General features: G+C 41.4%; 2 protein-coding genes across 2 annotated transcripts in view; one reads left to right on the top strand and one right to left on the bottom strand.

The window, feature by feature from the left end:
- LOC119559010 (neurotrimin-like) overlaps positions 1-15,892 on the top strand; it is a gene marked incomplete at its 3' end in the record, with an annotated part of 145,120 nt that extends 129,228 nt beyond the window's left edge. The window contains exon 4 of the mRNA XM_037872150.1: positions 15,750-15,892. Within this exon, the coding sequence (XP_037728078.1) occupies positions 15,750-15,892 (143 nt within the window). The remainder of the gene's footprint in view (positions 1-15,749) is intronic.
- LOC119559011 (membrane metallo-endopeptidase-like 1) lies at positions 12,941-15,301 on the bottom strand. The gene has a single exon (XM_037872151.1). It carries the CDS (start codon positions 15,275-15,277, stop codon positions 13,229-13,231), a length of 2,049 nt encoding a protein of 682 aa, XP_037728079.1. The 5' UTR covers positions 15,278-15,301; the 3' UTR covers positions 12,941-13,228.
- Positions 15,893-21,454: the final 5,562 nt, after the last annotated feature.

Raw genomic sequence — 21,454 nt, 5'->3', positions numbered from 1 at the left:
ACATGTATTCTGTCATAAACTTGCAGTACTGTTCTTTTAGGTTTTGATTTTTAATTAATTTTTTCTCCATATTTAAAAATCTTGTTATGGCTTGGCCTTTAGATTAACCTAAGGTTTGCTCTTCCTTAAAAGGCATCTTAACAACATATCGTCCCGAAGAGTCTATGTGTATTGTTTTCGTGAAGTTTTCTTCACAAATTTCGGACTCCAAATCCTCCTTACTTTCTTCTTCCAATTCCCAAAATCTTTCCAAATCTTTGCACTCTATCGTGGTCGCAACTACCGTGTTACTTCCTTTTGATTTGGTGCATCCAGAGACTAACCAAAGTCTGTGTTTTGACCAAGAAGGCCGTATATCTTTATTACTCCCTTCTGAAGAATTTTAGGATACTAAATTGGCTATTATAATTAAGTCCACTCGACCTGGGTAGTCTTGCCACCTCGTTTTATCAATATTGCGCATTGGTAACGCTTTCATTAATTTTGGGAGGACAATTACTTCCACTACTAACACATTTTTCCTTTCCTTTAAAGGTTTAATGTTTTATGCTTTGATATGCATTTTTTATCGAGGAAACTCCACTAATCTCAGTATAATTTTTTATTTTTGGTAGCTTGAGTATTTGTGAAGCTTCCTCTGATATAATAGTACTCTGAAATCCACTGTCAATCAATGCTATGAGTTCTTCAAAGCTTCCACTAGCTGATTTCACATGAATAAATGCTGTGGCCAATAGGGCTTGTTCCGTCGTCCTACACGTATTTAATTTTTCTTTAGTATTATTAATGTAAAGCAAATAATTTAATTTGTGTACTTTTTATTGCTTGAATGTCTCTGACACTGTAAACAAATGTGTCTTTTTTTTGCCCAGTAATTTCTTTCCCATAAATTTATAAGACTGTGTTACATTATGGGTTGGTAAATTACAACAAGAACAACTTTCTTTGTTGCTTTTGTTTTGAAATTCTTTTGTCAAAGATTTATTTTCTTGTGGAAAAGAGGAAATGGAGCACAGTCTTCCTCTTGTATGAATGAGTTCCATAAACAACTCATTAAATAGATCCCATTCCTTGGAATCACCAAAGAAAAGGGGGATCTGGATTTTTGGGAGTTTAGGAAATTCCTCTGTCTTTACAGCTATAGTTTCCTTAACCTGATTACTTTCATTGTTAAGTCTTTATCTATAACATACAAAATGTTTTGGACATCGAATTCTAATTCGCTTATCTTGTCCTCAAATTCCGAACTTTCAAAACAACTTTTTACTTCATCTATTAAACCAAAAGTTTTGATTTTCCAAAATGTAATTTTATTTTTTCTAATTTCGGCAAGCCGAAGTTTGTATACCCTTGCAGTTATAATTATGAAATTTGATTCGAAATTCTTAAAAATACAAAAAAGGATATTCCCAATAGTATAAGATAATATGTCAAGAAACACCGAAGCTATACTTTTTATACCCTTGCAGAGGGTATATTGATTTCAGTCAGAAGTTTGCAACGCAGTGAAGGAGACGTTTCCGACCCCATAAAGTATATATATTCTTGATCAGCATGACTAGACGAGTCGATCTAGCCATGTTCGTCTGTCCGTCTGTCCGTCTGTCCGTCTGCCCGTCCGTCCGTCTGTCCGTCTGTCCGTCTGTCCGTCTGTCCGTCTGTCCGTCCGTTTCTACGCAAACTAGTCTCTCAGTTTTAAAGCTATCGGGCTGAAACTTTCCCAAAAGTCTTATATCTTTTGCAAGTAGTATATAAGTCGGAACCAGCCGGATCGGACAACTATATCTTATAGCTCCCATAGGAATAATCGGAAAAAAAGTTTTAACAAAGTTATATCTTTAGTGTTTTTTGGCATATAACCTCCTAAGCTTGGAAATAACATTTTTTAATTAGTATTGAATTTCGAATTAAATTTTATCGAAATCGGACGACTATATCATATAGCTGCCATAGGAACGATCGGACAATTGGTGGAAAAATAATATGACACAAATTATAGCTTCGCTGTTTTTCAACATATAACCTACAACGCTTGGAAATAACATTTTTTAATTAGTTCTGAATTTCGAATTTAGTTTTATCAAAATCGGACGACTATATCATATAGCTGCCATAGTAACGATCGGAAAATTGGTAGGAAAATAATATGAAACAAATTATAGCTTCGGTGTTTTTTGACATATTATCTTATACTATTGGGAATATCATTTTTTGTGTTTTTAAATTTAATAATTATAGCTGCAAGGGTATATAAGCTTCGGCTTGCCGAAGCTAACTTCCTTTCTTGTTTCATATTATTTTCCCACCAATTTTCCGATCGTTCCTATGGCAGCTATATGATATAGTCGTCCGATGTGGATAAAATTAAATTCGGAATTCAGAACTAATTAAAAAATGTTATATCCACCAAAAATATCATTTAAAAAAATTTTTTTCTGATTATTCTTATGGGATCTATAAGATATAGTTGTCCCATCTGGCTGGTTCCGACTTATGTTCAACCTGCAAAAGAAAGAAGACTTTTGGGAAAGTTTCTGCCAGATAGCTTTAAAAATGAAAGACTAGTTTGCGTAGAAACGGACAGGCAGACGGACATGGTTAGATCGAATATATATACTTTATGGGGCCGGGAACGTCTGATTTTAATTTCGCATATCGTCCAGGTCTAACTGAGTCCTTTTCATACTGTATCTTTAGTTTAGCAAGTATCATAATCATCCCATCATAATTTTTATCTCTATGGTTATGTATAAAAACCTTTTATAAGTGCAACGATTTTTGAAACTCCGGTTGAGTTACAAGTAAATGCACTCTTGCCACTAAAACTCTGATTTGCTGGGTTAACTCGGACTGCTTCTGCAAAAGCCCAATGGTCTTGTCGGACAACATTTTCTTAATTTATATATACTTTTATTTTTTTGTGTACGTTAAGCAAATTAGGAATAATTTGTATTTCTAACTTATCTGAATTTGGAAGCTTGTAGATGTCGGCGATGCTTGATTTCGATGTCGTTGGTGATACTGTATAATTGATGTGGCTGCTTGAATTCGATGATGTTGATGATGCTTGAAGTCGTCTTTGTCGGGGTTGCTGGTCTTCTTTTCTCCTTTTTATACCCGTTACTCGTAGAGTAAAAAGGTATACTAGATTCGTCGGAAAGTATGTAACAGGCAGAAGGAAGCGTTTCCGACCCCATAAAGTACACTAGCCGAGTCGATCTAGCCATGTCCGTCTGTATGTCTGTCTGTCCGGATGCACGCTGAGATCTCGGAAACTATGAAAGCTAGGCTATTGAGATTTGGCGTGCAGATTCCTGAGCTTCTTACGCAGCGCAGGTTTGTTTCAGTAGAGTGCCACGCCCACTCTAACGCCCACAAACCGCCCAAAACTGTGGCTCCTACAGTTTTGAAGCTAGAATAAAAATTTTAACCGAAATGTATTGTTCTCATCAATACCTATCGATTGATAGAAAAAAAGTTTGCCACGCCCACTTTTACGCCCACAAACCGCCCAAGCCTGTGGCGCCCACAATTTTGATGCTAGATTAAAAATTTTAGCTGAAATGTTTTGATCTCGTCAATACCAATCGATTGATCCAAAAAAACATTTGCCACATCCACTCTAACGCCCATAACGCTTAAATCTGTCTACTGCCGGTAGGTGGCGTATTTAAATCTCGCTTTGCTGCTTGCATATCTCCATTTCCCTTTGGTCCCTTAAGCTGACGGGTATCTGATAGTCGGGGTACTCGACTATAGCGGTCTTCCTTGTTTATTATTTATAATCCCAGTGTTATTTAGTAAGCATTTTTTGTATTTTTATATCCGCTGTTTTGGCTACGGACACGCCTTACCAACTTATTGGTTTGAATACATAAATCACTACATTTCTTTATATATTTATCCGATGTTATGGCCTCGAAAACACCTTACCGATTTAGCTACCTTTAGCTGGATAACAGAATCTTTAAGGTGCTTAAAAACAATGAACCTATTTCAACCTTTAGCTGCAAGTGTCTAACACTTAGCAGAACCTTTAAGGTGCAGAAAGTATCTGAGTCTCTTACCACTGGTGGGGGAAGACAACAGACAGGTCTAACCAATTTTTCTGCAATGAATCAAAAAGGCTCGAATGACCAAAATGAACAGGATTACCCTATCCTGTAATAAGGAAAAAAACAACCTTTACGTTTGAGTTCTGTATAAAAACTGACTTTTATTTATCTAAGTCTTCGCTTACCTACATGACATGAAATTCTTATAATATGCTTATCTATGGTCTATTCAAAGACCACATTTGTTTGCTTGAGCGGGAGCCTTATCAACGGTCTTCCGCTAAGCCACCCTTTGGGCAGTGTTAGAATTATATTTATGGCACTGCACCCTTGTAAGTTTTAAGATACAGATCGTTATTTAAGGCTCTAGATAGATTTACATATTGACATGAACAGAGCTCATAAAACCTTAAATATATGACAATTTGTGTTCTTCTTGAACAGTTGAAGTGCGGATAAAAATAGGAAGTTGATCATCAATGCATGGGTTGCAAATGCAATCCATAAATTCATATTCGAAAGATTGCGATGAAGCTGAAGAGCGCCAAGTACTACACACTCCGCTTATTGAGGTTCTGCTAAGTCGACTGACAAAAGCAAGTTTTGCTATAGCCAGGCCAGGTATCTGGAATATGTGATTGGTGGAGGATGCATCCGAACCGCGTAATGAAATTTGAATTGTCCAAAGAGGCAATTAAGCCGTTTGAACTTTTAAAAACCGGCATGGCATCAGCTCCAGTGCTCGTCACCACTGATTTTAAAAATCCCAATGCGTCAACCACTGGAGTGGGGGAGGTTTTGGGAACACCCGAGCGTCACTCGATCGTGCCGTAACGGCAGGGCAAGGGGCTTACGCAAATCTTTAGCCAAATAAAGGTGGTTTTACTACTGGTCAGAGATGGAAATAAATGTGCAAAAGTCCACATTTAGTGCGAGGTATGTAAGATCAGCAAGACCACCAACAAAAACACCCGACCACCCATTGGAAAACAGCGAGTCTCGGAACGGGTTGGTCAGAGGTTGTTTATCGACTGCACGAAGCTGGAGTCAATGGTTTCACCACCTTTTTTACGCTGGCTGACCTTAGTATTATCAGTAACCAGAGTGGGAAAAGCCTTTAGAAACTTTAAACTTAGATCGTTGTTGAGACTTTTCAGGTCACGAAGCTTTTTCAGATAAATGTTCTACACTTATATAATACCTGTGTTCCCATTTAATCTAGAGTAATAAGAAAAAATAAGCAAAAAAAAAAAAATAACAGTTGTTTAATAGCATCGATCGATTAAATAGGTCTAAAAAAATTGGATAAGGTTTAAATTTGACTACCTGTATGAGCAGCTTTAAATCGATAGGAAATCAGTATCCCATCTGATACATACATCACATCGTTTGATGTGTACTGTGATAATGTCTCGATTAATAAGTTTTATAACCTGTGTTCGTACCCAAAGGTGCTCAACATGGCCAGCACCCAACAAGTCAAGTAGAAGCCGAGTTGGAAACAGTACCAGGCGCTCAATAGCACCCACTGCAGATGAGAATTCCTGATCAGCATATTATATGTCTCAGTAACTCACCGTCTCAACGGTACACTAAACCGTCAATGCACATTTTGCAGTGTCAGCCCAGCCAACTACGCAAACTGCTACCATAATTATAATTCGCTGACCTACTTTAGAATATAGCTTATTTCACTAATCATTACACTAAACTTCCGTGTTCCAAGTAGTATATAAGCATGTATCAAATGAAGAATAAATCAGTTATCAACGCACCTTATAACTCCGCGGTTCTACTTCCTACCTCTGGGATTAGGGCTCGTAATACACTATCTCAACTAGCAGCTAACCACGTTAGCTCAACCTCATCGCAGTTCCCGCATCGCCTATGGTCAGGTATTACAGTAACCATCGTTACCATTGCCGCGACGCGATCATGCTGAAACTGTCTACTTCGATTAGGCACAAACGTTGGTGACCCCGACGTGATCCTTTACCAACACTGACTGGTGAGAAGAACCGATAAGTTCACTACATCAACCCGCCCTGGAAACCATATCTCATCCAGTTTCACAGGATACTCAGCTTCATCCAGCTTCACAGGATACGCTTCGTCATCCAGCGTCACAGGATCGTCAGCTTAATCCAGCCTCACAGGATACTCAGCTTCATCCAGCTTCACAGGATCGTCAGCTTCATCCAGTTTCACAGGATACTCAGCTTCATCAAGCTTCACAGGATACTCAGCTTCATCCAGCTTCACAGGATACGCTTCTTCATATAGCGTCACAGGATCGTCAGCTTAATCCAGCTTTACAGGACTCACAGCTTCATCCAGCTTCACAGGACACACAGCTTTATCCGACTTCACAGGATTCTTTGTTTCCAAAACACACAATATGTCTACTTCATTCATAGAGGAAACAAGTCACACAAGAATCGATTTACACAATCGATTACTAGACACCCAAAAAGAGCTGAAAAGGAAAATCTAACAGCTCATTAAGAATTATGGCAAGGATTCTGCTGACCGACGCCACCGAGACGGCTATTATTCCGGTAAGCTAAGTCAGTTAAACGATCCAGCAAGTGGCATTACCCACAGGAAGTGATCAAGATCACAACAGGAGATCAAATCAAAGGAGACTCCGCAATTGACACGGTGATCCGACAGTTGCAGAGAAGATGCAACGAATTGGAATTATCATTAACATTAGCCTCGAACGCCCCAACCGTCACCCCAGCCCTACAAAGGCACCTGGACCTCCATTGGGCAATACTCAGGCAGCTGGCCCAATTCCACACATTATACGAGGAATACGAAATGAACCTGCTTCGAGAAAACGACGCGCCAATGAGCCTAAACTTGGCACTTCCGCCAATTAGCATTTCGGAGTTTAAAGGCGAGTATCTAGACTGGCCACGGTTCCATGATCTCTTTGTGGAATCGGTATATAAGCCATATTTGGCCAGTCAAAAACTACATATACTCTGGTTCCCATCGTGGTGAAGCGAGGAACGTTTTGACAGACAGCCCTCTCACAAGGTGGCTATGACGACACCTGGTTGCGATTGAAGGCCAGGTATCAGAACGGAAAAATACTAGTATTCGCCGCCATAGCAAAAATGGTTGACCATAAGCCTATAGACGGTTCCTAGCGCCAACTAAGGGCCTTACATGACACTATCAATAACTCAATGAACCTCGATGTCAGCACAAAATCCTGGGATCCAATCCTGTGTTTAATTATCAGAAGAAAACTAGACCAGCAGTCTCTAGCTGCTCTGGAAAATTCAGCGGATGCACCAACTGACGTCTATTGAGCGACGCGCTTGCATGCTGGAGACGATAAGCGCTCAACCTACAGCAACACTCCGCTATCAGTCAGTTCACAACGAAGAGAGCTGTAAGATTTGTCACCTAGGACCACATAATCTTAGAGCATGAAGCCGTTTCCAGGAAATGGACCCCAAAACACGGCGCCAAGCCATTATTCAAGTAGGAACATGCACAAATTGTTTGTCTACAGCTCATAAGGTTGAAAACTGTGGATCACCGGCCACTTGTCGAGTCTGCCAGCAACGGCATCATTCACTGTTACACCAAGGACCGACTAGCAATCCACTGGCCGGAGCAGCAACCATTGCAGGCTACGACAACGTAGGAGGATATACTCTGCTCGCGACCGCCAAGGTATCATTACAAGGGCCAAACGGTCAACTACAAACATGCCGCGCTGTAATAGATGGTGGATCATAGGTGAATCTTATCTCAAGGAGGATGGCAGATCTGCTATCTCTTAAGGAAATGTCACCGATTGAAATATCTGGAATCGGAGGAAAAACAACAACAGCAATTAGATCAATACTAAAGCTCTCATCATGTACATCAGGGTTTGAAACACTAGTAGAGGTATTTATTATTCCCACAGTCATTACAGACCAACCGTCAGTACCGATTGCAACCGATCGTAACATTCCCGACGGACTGCCGTTAGCAGATTCTGACTTTCAGCAACCTGGACCCATTGACCTAACCTTATGGGTTGATGTATATTCTCGTGTAATAACCGGTGAACTTCTTGAACTAAGACCTAATAAACCTTTGGCACAAGGAACAAGGCTTATAAGCCAACGAAAGATAAAAATCCGATGAATGATAATCAATTTGATATAGAAGAAAGCAAACGGCAGAATGAGATTTCACTCGATGAAGAAGGGATGCATTCAACGAACTTAGCATTGATGGATCATTAAATAAAAGAGCCTGAAGATATATGTAGCCAATCAAGAACTAGCGAAACTGACTCGTTTGATCGAGAATCAACCGCAACATATAATGGTGCATTGCAGCTGACAGAACCGACTTCTTATTAACCTAAAACCTACAAGAAGTCTGACTTTTGTTCAACATTTCTAAATTTAACCAAGAAATATTTACGTTTTGTTGTAGAAAGTCCACATACCACAGACGTGCCAAATGATCAAGTTCTACGAGGGCACAATTTTAGTCCCCACGGTAATATCAATTTTATCGCAAAGGGGAGTGTTAAGCAGCATCAAGAAGGTATGAAGGACCCTAATCACAAACATGAACCTCCGCAGCTGTGATTTGTTAGGTGCTTTCTATACATTCTATATTCGGCCAAGAGCTGACCGACATCACGCCTTAATTGAGGGTACCTCTTAATGGGGGGGGAGAATGTTCGTACCCAACATGACCAGCACCCAACAAATCAAGCAGAAGCCAAGTTGGAAACAGTACCAGGCGCTCAGTAGCACCCACTGCAGGTGAGAATTGCTGATCAGCACGTTATATGTCTCATTAACTCACCGTCTCAACGGTACACTAACCCGCCAATGCAGACAGCACATTTTGCAGTGTCAGCCGAGCAACTACCCAAACTGCTACCATAATCATAGTTCCCTGACCTACTTTAAAATAAAGCTTATTTCACTAATCATTACACTAAACATCCGTGTTCCAAGTAGTTTATAAGCATGTATCAAATGAAGAATAAATCAGTAATCAACGCATCTCACAACTCCGCGGTTCTACTTCCTACCTCTGGGATTAGGGCTCGTAATACACTATCTCAACTAGCAGCTAACCACGTTAGCTCAACCTCATCGCAGTTCCCGCATCGTCTGTGGTCCGGCACTACAGTAACCATCGTTACCATTGCCGCGACGCGATCGTCCTGCAAGTGTCTACTTTGGTTAGGCACAAACAACCTGTGAAAATGGATTTAGTTTTTCATGTGTTAGTGAATGTAATGAAAAAGATGCCATCCCTAGTATACGATCAAATGCAGTTGGACTTGACGACATTATTCCCAGGTTAATCAAAATAATATTACCAAAAATGTTTCCTTTTGTTATGTTTGTCATAAATAGCGTGTTGACAGGATTTGTATTCCCTGAAAGGTGGAAAGATGAAAGAAACCTTCCGATTGCTTAGGGCAAAGGTGACAACAGTCCAAAATCAATTCTACCGCTCCTATCCAAAGTATGAGAGCCAAGCAAATAAGGAGATACTTATATAGTAAAGGGCTGATCAGTAATGCACATTTAGGTTTCAGAAGACATAAAAAAAAAATAAACTAATTTATTAAATATAATGGAGGAAAGCCGGAAAGGATGGCAGTAACTTTTTTAATTCTTTTAGATTTTAGCAAAGCATTCGATACTGCGAACCATAATATTTTGTGCTGAACGTTTAATTTTTCTGCAACAGCAAAACGATTGCTGTCTTCCTACTTAGAGTGCAGACGGCAAGCGATCGAATCTTCGTGTAAAGTCCATATATCTAAATAAAATGGGTGTGTATTAATGTCCTAATATCGAAAAGTCTGTCATTAAAAATTAGTCCAGGCTGAAGCCTTTTCAATATATATATGTTTTGACACCAACATGGATATTGACAAGCAAACCAAAATACCATTTAAACAGACAAACACAGGCTTCGCCTGTGGAAATCAAGATTGACAATTTCGCGAATAGATTGCTTTATTTAACTTAAATTATTCCTTATTTCCGTGCCACCATAGAGATAATAGTTTTGGATCGTATTTTTTGTGGTTTCGCCAAGAGGCATATATCACAGTGAATATATTTCTATACCCGTTACAGGTAGATTGAAGCGTCTCCGACCCCAAAAAGTATATATATTCTTAATCAGGATCCCTAGCCGAGTCGATCTAGCCATGGCCATATCTGTATGAACGCTGTGATCTCGGAAACTACAAAAGCTGCAATGCTGGGACTAGACAGGCAGATTTTAGAGGTTCATGCGCCGCTCAAGTTTTTTCATCAGGGTGCCATACCCACTCTATCGCCCTCAAACCGTCAAAACTGTGGCTCCTACAATTTTAATGCTAGAATAAAACTCAAATGTATTGCTCTCATCAATACCTATCGATTGACCCAAAATAAAGATTGCCACGCCCACAAACGCTCATAATGCTTAAATCTGTCTGCCGCCCACATACAAGGTGAGTTCCAAAGTAAACAGGACTTTTAAAAAAAAGACAGAACAAATAGTTTTTTCGGCAAATTAAATTTATTTTATTAAAAATAGTCTGCTTCTGCTTTAATACAGCGTTTTGCACGGTCCAAAAGCATGTCGAACGAGTGTTTTAGCTCGTTGCCCGGTATGGCCACCAGTATGCCGGTGCAAGCCTTTTGAATGGCCTCTACGTCTGCATAACGCTTTCCTTTCATCGGCAAAGGCATTTTTCCGAAAAAGTAGCAGGCGCACGGTGCCATATCAGGTGAATACGGGGAGTGGTTGATGGTTAAAATGTGATTTTTGGTCAAATAGTCGGACACAAGCGTCGATCGATGAGACGCGCGATATTCGGGCCGAACACGTCGAATACGGCGCACCAAACGCTTCAAAACTCCAAGGTAGAATACCGCATTAACGTTTTGGCCGGGTGGAACAAATTCTTTGTCTTCACTTTTGAATTCGCCAGGCGCGATTTTTTGGGTTTCGGCTCTTCCGGCGCCTTCCATTCAGCACTCTGGCGTTTCGTTTCGGGATCATATTGAAAACACCACGTTTCGTCACCAGTCACAATCTTGTAAAGGAAGTTCGGGTCTTTTTTTTTGCCTCTTTAATGATGTCCTTCGAATGTTGAATTCTGAGCAATTTTTGGACGTCAGTCAATTTTTTTTGTAAGCCCAAATGTTCGGTCAAAATGCGATAAATCGATGTTTTGGAGATGTTCAATTCTATTTCCATGAATTTCAATGATGATTTCGGCTGATTTTTTATGAATTCACGCACAGTTTCGATGGAATTTTCGGTGATCACGGATTTTGGTTGGCCCACATGTTCATCGTCATTTATGTCCTTACGACCACTTTGAAAGCGTTGAAACCACTCGTGCACTCTGCTACGGGATAGGCAATCATCGCCATAAGCTTGTTTCATCAATTGAAACGTTTCGGTAAAAGTTTTACGAATTTTAAAACAAAATTTAAGGTTGGCTCTTTGTTCGAAGCTCATTTTCGCACCGATGACAAAAACATACTGACACTTAAAACGCAATAACCTCACTTCCAATAGATGAAATGACATTAAATTTTTACTGGAAGTCGATATACGATAGTAGATTCTAACGTACCAGTTGACATATAGATGGCGCCACTAGAGGGCGCTAGATTCAAAAAGTCCTGTTTACTTTGGAACTCACCTTGTAACCATATATTTGTCGGATAACTTGTAGAAGGTAAAAGGATGCGTTTCCGACCCCATAAAGTATGTATATTCTTGATCAGGATCACTATCCGCCTATCCGTATGAATGCTGAGATCTTGGAAACTATAAGATTGACCTAAAAAAAATTTGCCACGCCCTTACAACGCCTGTGACGCTTAAATCTGTCTGTCCCACATTTCCATTTTTTGAAATCACGTGTAGGCGCTTTACAATGTCTGTTTGCTGCTTACATATCTCCATATCCCTCTTGCTCCCTTTAGCTGCGTAACGGGTATCCGATAGTCGAGGCTCTCGACTATGGCGTTCTTCCTTGTTATTATTTCTTTTAAATTATTATAAACTAACATAAAAATAAGTTAAATTTAATTTAAGTTTTCAATTCATCTTATCTTGTTTAATTAGCGGTTTTGTAATTAGCGGTTTAGTTTTGCATGCAATTCGGGTTCGCTCCTAATTGTTTATAATTAATTGTGAAGTTCGTTCCAATTCCGAGCAGCACAAATAATGAATTGCTTTTCTAAGAAAGTTTGACTGTGTCTTATACATAGCAAACAAAGAAACCTCGTATCGAGGTAAAGATCCCTGACGATCAAACCTTCAGCATACAATACTTCTGATATCAAATTTACGAAGCACGAAATGTAGCTATTTATAGCTGTTTTTCCGCTAAGCTAGCGTGTTTTACCAAAAGTGGCAGAACTAAAGTTTCTTAAATTGACCTGCTTAGCACCATTTTATATTTCCAAGACCTTAAAATAGAGTTTGGATACGCAAAAACAAAAATTAAGTGCTCGGGCAGCGTTAGTTGCTCTGAACTGGTAAATAAGTAAATTTTTGTTGATGAATAAATTTCAAACGTGACTTTTTACAACAATGTGTTATATGTCAAAAGTTAAAGAATCTCAAGGGCTATACAGTCTAAAGTTTAAACTGAAATAGTTATAGCCGATTTCGAGAAATAAAAAAAAACTAAATTAAAAAAATCGTTTGCCTATAGTACTTATATTTCTTATTTCAAAGTACCTTTCCAACAACATATGGCACAAGACTGCAGCTTTTGTAGCTTTTATAGCTTTTCCCCGCCAGGCCACCGAGTTTTTCCAAAGGTGGTTTATTACGCTGTTTAAAATTATCTTTAATTTCCATTAAATTAAACTACGTTTTATAACTAATTGACATCAAAAATACAATTTTCATTTTGAAAAGTCCCCCATATCTATTTATTGCGGACAATGGTACACATCTAAATAGTTCATTTTAAAAGCTTTGAGCAATAAATTTATCTAATTAAAATTATTTAAGTTTAAAGTGAACGCTCAATTGCAAAAGTGCCCATGCCTTCTTGTGCAAACAAATTCCAGTAAATGTCATTTATATTTTTCCCTTTAGAAACCTCTAAAGAATGAGCCTAACAATGCCGTGGAATAATCGCATAACTAAAAGAATCCTCACCACAGGCGGCACCGATGACTGGCCTGCATCTTGGACTTTTTATCGCAGCCAAACTCCGCGGAAAACTCCTGAAAGTTTTCCAGCGTCTTAATCACACGCAACTCATTGACGGCGTGCTTTAGATGAGCTTCCGACTGTGACCCCTGGCTAAGTACAGGTGTTCGGCTGCAAAAGAATTGCGCGAAGCTGATGAAAAATAGCTGCCGCTGGCTAAACTGCGGCATCAGCGGATCGCGCCTTTTTTTGTCAACCCGCAAGCCAAAAAAGGATTCATACGAAAGTCGCAGAGCCACGAAGTCGGCCAGCTTCTCGTCGATCCAGTTGGAGCCTGTTCCCATCTGCTGCTGCAGGCAGTTGAACCCTTGCCGGAAATGCATGTTAGCCCCAATCTCCTCTATCGGCCCCATGATGTTTCCCAAAGCGTCATAGTCTATTCCCGTAATGTCGAAGCCATGAGCCAATTCATGGGCCAAGGCGAATCCTATTACGGCATGCTGCTGCAGGTCGCTAATGTTGCGGTGCCATATTGGCAACTGAAGCAGACCGTGGGGCACCAACACGAGGTTGCGGGGCCTTACATACAGTGGCGACGAGTTGCTGGCCTGCCAGCTTTCTGCCAGATAGCTGACGTTACTGTCCGATGAGTTTGTCGAACTCATGAATACCAGATTGTGGTTTGCCTCCACACGTTTGCGTAGTAGGACCAGCTGATTTCCGTAGAAGGAATGGCCACTTAGGTCGATATGGACGTGGTACTGCTGCAAGTTTTCCGCTTTATCCGGCTGGAAAAATCCCAACTGAAGGTGCACTGCACGCAGTTTCTGCTGCAGAATGAGCAAAAGGGGCGACGATAGTCTAAGCCGGTTCTCAGCCAGAATTTGGGTGAAGCGTGCTTTAAGGCGCTGAAACAGAGAGCGGACGTTAGACTCTGAGTCTGGGTGGGAGAACTGCTGACCAACTAGCCAGCTACTCGCCAAGGGCATAGCCCTTCTGAGGCTGGCAACGCACTCACTCCGCGAGATATCCGCTGGACCCTGTTGTTTGAGGAAGGTCAACCACTTGAGCATAATATAGCTGCATACGGTTTCCGGTTCTTCGGAATCCATTAGGTCGGACAGGGCCCTAAGGTAAGGAATGTTCTCGATGATCAGTGTGGAGTGCAGATCCAACTCGAAATCGGTCCGCACCTGGCGCATGAAAGACAACCATCGGAGCTGAGGCAGATACGTTTCAAGGTAGCCCAGCTGCATTTCCCGAGCACCGAGTTCGTCGTCCTCCAGCTCCTGCAGGCGGTGCAATTTTTGCTCAAAGTCGTTCACCAGGCGACTTAAGGCGTTGGCCGTGCGTTTGGTTTGTCCGATGTCGAGGAGCAGTTCTATCACAGCGCCCTCACCCATGGGCAGCGTCTCCTGGCGACTCGGTTTGTTCACATAAATGCAGTATGTGCGCGAGTCGTCCCACCGCGGCAAGACATCCTCCCTCACCAGCACCCCGTTCAGTCCGTGCAAACGCAGTCGCCCCAAGGTCAATATCCAATCGAAGCGCTCTGGACGCCAACCACGACCCACAGACGGCCATTGGGTGCCATTGCTTGGCGGCAGAATCAGCAGATACTTTTTTAGGTTGTACGGCCTAAGGCGTTTGCAAGAACGGTAGTAACGGCGCATTTGTTCCAAAATCGTGGAATCTAGTTCGGAGGAGCTCTCGTTTTTGCGCCTCAACACACATTCCAGTTTCCGGTTAACAGATTGGTCGATCAGTCCCAAGGTATCGCTCGGTATCAGTTGCCCGTGGAATGGAGCCCTATCCTTGACCCACTGCCCATCGCGCGGAGAGTGCTGCTCCTGCTGCTGGATCTGCCAGTTTCCACAGGCGTACTGGTAGAAGTTCTCGCATGGATGCGTCTTTAGGTCCATGTAACTTTGCAATTGCTTGGCTATAATTTGCTGGATATTTGGGGATGCGTTGGTCTGGCGACAGGCGGTGGGCGTGAGTCGCCATGCCAGAGAAAAAATTAACAAGGCTACCAGGCTGAGCTTCAGCATGATCGCTTCTACAGTGACAAATTGTAACTGACCACCAGACAATGATTCGCACGAACGGATCGCCCGGAGAATGCGCACTACAGCTGGCCTTCACCTGTCAGTCATCATCGTGGAAAGAGCAGTGGAGTGCAAGCATCAAATAATTTGATTTTCCCATAGTACCAGAAAATTGTATAGCGTGATAAATATGATAAAAAGTTATAAATTATTTGCTAATATTTCCAAATATATTATATTGTTTAAAATGTTTAAAGCCGATAGCAGACTTACATTTTTACCTGAATTTAGGCTTGACAAAGCCTAGAGCTACTCTACTTTGCTGGATAGGTCGCACTTTGATTAGCCAGAACTATACGCTTATCAGTCTCACCTTGGCCTTGATTTTTTGTTGTTGTTGCGGCTGACCTACAACGAGCACAATTGCTTTCATTGAACTTGCCTCATGTTAATAACTTCGCCTCTCTACTTTCAGAACCGAAACGATTCCAGGGCATCCAACGTACAAGGCGACCATGAGACTGACGATCGCTAATGTTCAGAGCAGCGATTACGGCAACTATAAGTGCGTCGCCAAAAATCCTCGGGGCGACATGGACGGCAACATAAAGCTTTACAGTAAGTCCCTAAATTCATGTTTCATTTATAGCCTTAAGCAGCATAACTTTATATAGCCCGGGACTACGGGGCTGGAAATTAGAAACTTGAATACGTTTGCGGTTTAACTATGGCGTCCACTGATGCAGTTTATTAGTTTTGTTTTAGACAGCTAAGCACACGTTAAGCTTATGGTATCTTAAGAGCGTTTTAAAAGCCACTAAACAGGTCAACTTTCGTAGTTATACGCGTGATTCGTAAAGTAAACGGGTATACTAGATTCGTCGGAAAGTATGAAACAGGAAGAAGGAAGCGTTTTCGACCCCATAAGGTATACATATTCTTAATAAGGATAACTATCCTAGTCGATCTTACCATGTCCATGTCTGCCCGTATCAACACTGAGATCTCGGAAACTATTACTGCGTTTATGCGATGGTCATTTCACGCTTTCATTTCATGAAATGAGCTGATTCGTGTGTGCATAAATACCGTTTCATAAATTCGACAACACACGAAAGTTGACTATGAATTCAACCTTAAAGCCTAGTACTCAGATCGGCTAAGAGTTTCACTAGTCGAAAAATCTTATTCTTTGTAGTGTGACCGAAGTTTTCAAAGTTCACCCGCAATGCATGTGGCATCGTCTTACTGTCAAACAGCGGGGTTTGTTGCCAAGCGGAAAACAAATCAATTGGAGAAATTTGAAAAGGAGTCTGCTGGTACACAAAAGAATAAAAAAAAATATAAAAGGAATGTTTAACGAATGTTTTTATTTATGTAAATGAGTAGTTTAAAGCTTCCTTCTCGTCCCACGGATGTTTCCTGCGCCATCGCAGTCCAGCTCCAAGTCCCAATGGGCCTATTGGACCTTGAGGAAGTGGTAGCCGGATTGGGAACGGGGTTGATCCGCTGATACTGCTGGAAGTCGCCCAGCATCCTGGCATTGGCTGGCTATGGCTTCTCCATCTGTTCCTTAGCGGACGCCCTATTTTCCTTCTCCCTATAGAAGCCAGCGGGTCCTCCAGCTCCGCTCAAGCTGCCAAGTAGCTGGTGGTGGTGGAGTACGGAGTCCTAATGGAGAGCTCGTCGGAGATCATATTACTGGTGGTTCTGCTAAAAAGATACTTCTATTAGTGCAACGGAACCAAATTCGATTGGCCCAATCTTACTTTCTTTGCGAGGACACGCCCGGCAGGATGTCCATGTAGAGAGCGAAGTCCCACTCGGCATGTTCCTTCCCACTGGGATTCTCTAGTGGATCTCCTACAGCACTCAAGTATTCTGCGGGTTTACTCCTGTTTAGTATTGCTTTCTGCCGGTGAAATCCCACAATTAAGGGCAACAGCTTGGACTAGGCGTCCTTATTCAACAGCACTGAACTCCTGCAGTCGTGAACATAAATACACCTTACATTTAACAAATTATTTTTATTTATATATTTTTTATAATATTATATATTTATTCAGTGCCAGTGGAAACTAGTTCTTATCCTTTATTTTGAAGGTAGAAAACATGTTTAACTGGCTTGCATACACTTTAGCCTAGTACTCAGATCGGCTAAGAGTTTCACTAGTCGAAAAGTCTTATTCTTTGTAGTGTGACCGAAGTTTTAAAAGTCTACCCGCAATGCATGTAGCATGGTCTTACTGTCAAGCAGCTGGGCTTGTTGCCAAACGGAAAACAAATCAATTGCACAAATTTAAAAAAGAAAGAGTCTGCTGGTACACAAAGAATTTGAAAAAAAAATAAATGGAATGTTTATGGAATGTTTTTATTTTTGTAAATTAGTAGTTTTAAGCTTCCTTCTCGTCCCACGCATGCTTCGCCATCTTTCCTGCTCCACCGCAGTCCAGCTCCGAGTCCCAAAAGGCATATTGGACCTTGAGGAAGTGGGAGCCGGATTGGGAACGGAGTTGATCTGCTGATGCTGCAGAAAGTCGCCCAGCATCCTGGCAGTGGCTGGATATGGCTTTTGCAACTGTTCCTAAGCGGGCGCCCTATTTCCCCCCTCCCTATAGAAGCCAGTGGGTCCTCAAGCTCCGCTTAATCTGTCCAAGTAGCTAATGGTGGTGGTGTCCGGAGTCCTAATGAAGAGGTCGTTGGATATCGTATTACTGGTGGTTCTGCTAAAAAGGTACTTATATTAGTACAACGTAACCAAATTCATTTGGCCAAGTCTTACTTTACTTACGAGGACACGCCCGGGAGGATGTCCATGTAGAGAGCGAAATCCCACTCGGCATGTTCCTTCGCACTGGGATTCTCTAGTGGATCTCCTCCAGCACTTCAATTTTTCTGCGGACTTGCCCCTGTTGTGGTATTGCTTCTTGGAGGTGAAGTCTCACAATAAAGGGCAATAGCTTGGATTAGGCGTCCTTTTTCATCTGCACTGACCTTCCTTAGCCGTTTTGGGTGTTTTTCTTCCATTTTATATTTTTAAATTCCCCACCGCTTCTGCACGAACAACGCCAAAGATTAAATTTCGTATTCTTTGGGCCGCGGCTAACGGCGTTCATCGAAAATTCACTCGCGAAATCTGGTATTTTTTCTGGTATTTCCTTAGCTCATCTGAGTACCGCGCTGAAAAACAGACCCGACGAAAAGCTTTAGCCGCCTGTTTGCCTCTCGCTCAATCTTATGGTTAGCTCGCGGTTTTCGTCGATGTGAGTACTAGGCTTAATACTAGCAAGATTGTTTCATGCGAATCGAAAAAAATAATCGGTTTAATAATCGATCACACCCTTTCCCAATGGTCCGGCATCTCTGTCAGCTGAAATTGATAAAATGCATGAATTCGGCCGCGTCGCATAAACAGAAGTACATTTTTTTCACGCCTTTAAGAAATCATGAAACCCTTAGCATATACATAGTATATAAGAGCTAGAGCTGCGAGACATCGATGTTTCTTAGACTATCATGATAATTCCCATCACATGAATTGCAAAGGAATACGGAGGAACGCACATTTTACATGTTGAAATATTACAAATAAATTAAATTATGACGGCCAGATTGGTTCTTTCGCAGCAGCCTCCGCGGTGTGTCGATGTCCGCCTGCAGGTCGAACCTCTACAATAATTAAACTTATTTCGTTTTTATTGCAATTATTAGAAGATTGTATTTTTTAAAATTTCACTATTTTCATAAGATAAATTTCCGCAGGAATTACCGTAATATATTGGATAAGCTATATAAGCGATACCATCTCGACAGTATCGATATTTACTGCTCAAGCTATCAAAACTATCGATTGTACTACCATCGATGTTCTTGCAGCTTTTAATAAGAGATAGAATGTTGGGACTAAAATATATCAAAATATTAATATATTGACATTTCTTGAATAAAAAAAAATATTTATATCGTGATATTTTTTTCCTTTGATATATCGAATATCGATTATTTATAAAAATAAATTTTTGATGTTTTCCAATAGGGTCACTGATCGGAAATGATCGGAACAAAATACTTTTCATATATTTCATTACCAAAATTCTTTTGTTTTGTGATTTCAAAAAGACAAATATCTTAAACATTTCTGTACCAAAATTTCTTTTTTGTTTGTAGCTTTCAAATAATAGTTCACCAGTTCTGGTAGGTGTAGCAATTGGCAACTGCATCAAAAATTGGAAAATGGTTAGGTTATGAACACCCCTGAAATACTCTTAAGTTAAAACTAATGCAGCAAATCGTAGAAGGATTTTGCACATATCTAAATGCCTCTGGATAGCATAAAAAACAAGGAAGAACGCTATAGTCGAGTACCTCGACTATCAGATACCCGTTACTCAGCTAAAGGGACCAAAGGAAAATGGAGATATGCAGCAAAGCGAGGTTGAAATGCGCCACCTACCGGCGGTAGACAGATTTAAGCGTTGTGGGCGTTAGAGTGGGCGTGGCAAAGTTTTTTTTGGATCAATCGATAGGTATTGACAAGACCAATACATTTCAGTCACCCAGCATCCTGGCAGTGGCTGGCTATGGCTTCTCCATCTGTTCCTTAGCGGACGCCCTATTTTCCTTCTCCCTATAGAAGCCAGCGGGTCCTCCAGCTCCGCTCAAGCTGCCAAGTAGCTGGTGGTGGAGTACGGAGTCCTAATGGAGAGCTCGTCGGAGATCATATTACTGGTGGTTCTGCTAAAAAGATACTTCTATTAGTGCAACGGAACCAAATTCGATTGGCCCAATCTTACTTTCTTTGCGAGGACACGCCCGGCAGGATGTCCATGTAGAGAGCGAAGTCCCACTCGGCATGTTCCTTCCCACTGGGATTCTCTAGTGGATCTCCTACAGCACTCAAGTATTCTGCGGGTTTACTCCTGTTTAGTATTGCTTTCTGTCGGTGAAATCCCACAATTAAGGGCAACAGCTTGGACTAGGCGTCCTTATTCAACAGCACTGAACTCCTGAGTCGATTTTGTGGTTTTCCTTCGATTTTTAATTTAATTTATAGTTTCCACATCGCCTTTGCACAAACACCGCAAAAGATTAAATTTCGTATTCTTTGGGCTGCGGCTAACGGCGTTCATCAAAATTCACTCGCTAAATCTGGTATTTTTTCTGTTATTTCCTTAGCTCATCTGAGTACCGCGCAAAAAAACAGACCCGACGAAAAGCGTTAGCCGCGTACTTGACTCTCGCTCACTTAGAGTGAACGTGGCAAAGTTTTTTTTGGATCAATCGATAGGTATTGACAAGACCAATACATTTCAGTTAAAATTTTTTATCTAGCATGAATATTGTGGGCGCCACAGGCTTGGGCGGTTTGTGGGCGTTAGAGTGGGCGTGGCATATTCGCGTGACAAACTTGCGCTGCGCTCAAGCCTACGGAATCTAAATCTGAAATCCCATTTCTCTATCTTTGATATTTTCCGAGATATCTGCGTTCATATTTACGATTTTTTGAAGTTTGTGGGCGGTTTGTGGGCGTTCAAGTGGGCGTGGCAAACTTTTTTTTGGGTCAATCGATAGGTATTGATGAGAACAATACATTTCAGTTAAAATTTTTATTCTTGCATCAAAACTTTAGAAGCCACAGTTTTGGGCGGTTTGTGGGCGTAAGAGTGGGCGTGGCACTCTACTGAAACAAACTTGCGCTGCGTAAGAAGCTCAGGAATCTGCACGCCAAATCTCAATAGCCTAGCTCTCATAGTTTCCGAGATCTCAGCGTTCATCCGGACAGACAGACAGACGGACAGACGGACAGACGGACATGGCTAGATCGACTCGGCTTGTGATACTGATCAAGAATATATATACTTTAAGGGGTCGGAAACGCTTCCTTCTGCCTGTTACATACTTCCCGTCGAATCTAGTATACCCTTTTAAAGGGTGATCCTGATCAAGAATATGTATGTAGCAGGCAGAAGGAAGCGTTTCCGACCCCATAAAGTATATATATTCTTGATCAGGATCACTAGCCGAGTCGATCTAGCCATGTCCGTCTGTCCGTCTGTCCGTCTGTCCGGATGAACGCTGAGATCTCGGAAACTATGAGAGCTAGGCTATTGAGGTTTGGCGGGCAGATTCCTGAGCTTCTTACGCTTCAGCTTCAGCGTTCAATCGGACAGACAGACAGAC

This window comes from Drosophila subpulchrella, unplaced genomic scaffold (genome assembly GCF_014743375.2).
Source record: "Drosophila subpulchrella strain 33 F10 #4 breed RU33 unplaced genomic scaffold, RU_Dsub_v1.1 Primary Assembly Seq157, whole genome shotgun sequence".
Lineage (NCBI taxonomy): Eukaryota > Metazoa > Arthropoda > Insecta > Diptera > Drosophilidae > Drosophila > Drosophila subpulchrella.
The sequence above is the reverse complement of the archived record's forward strand: the minus strand, read 5'-3'. Positions and strand labels throughout refer to the sequence as shown.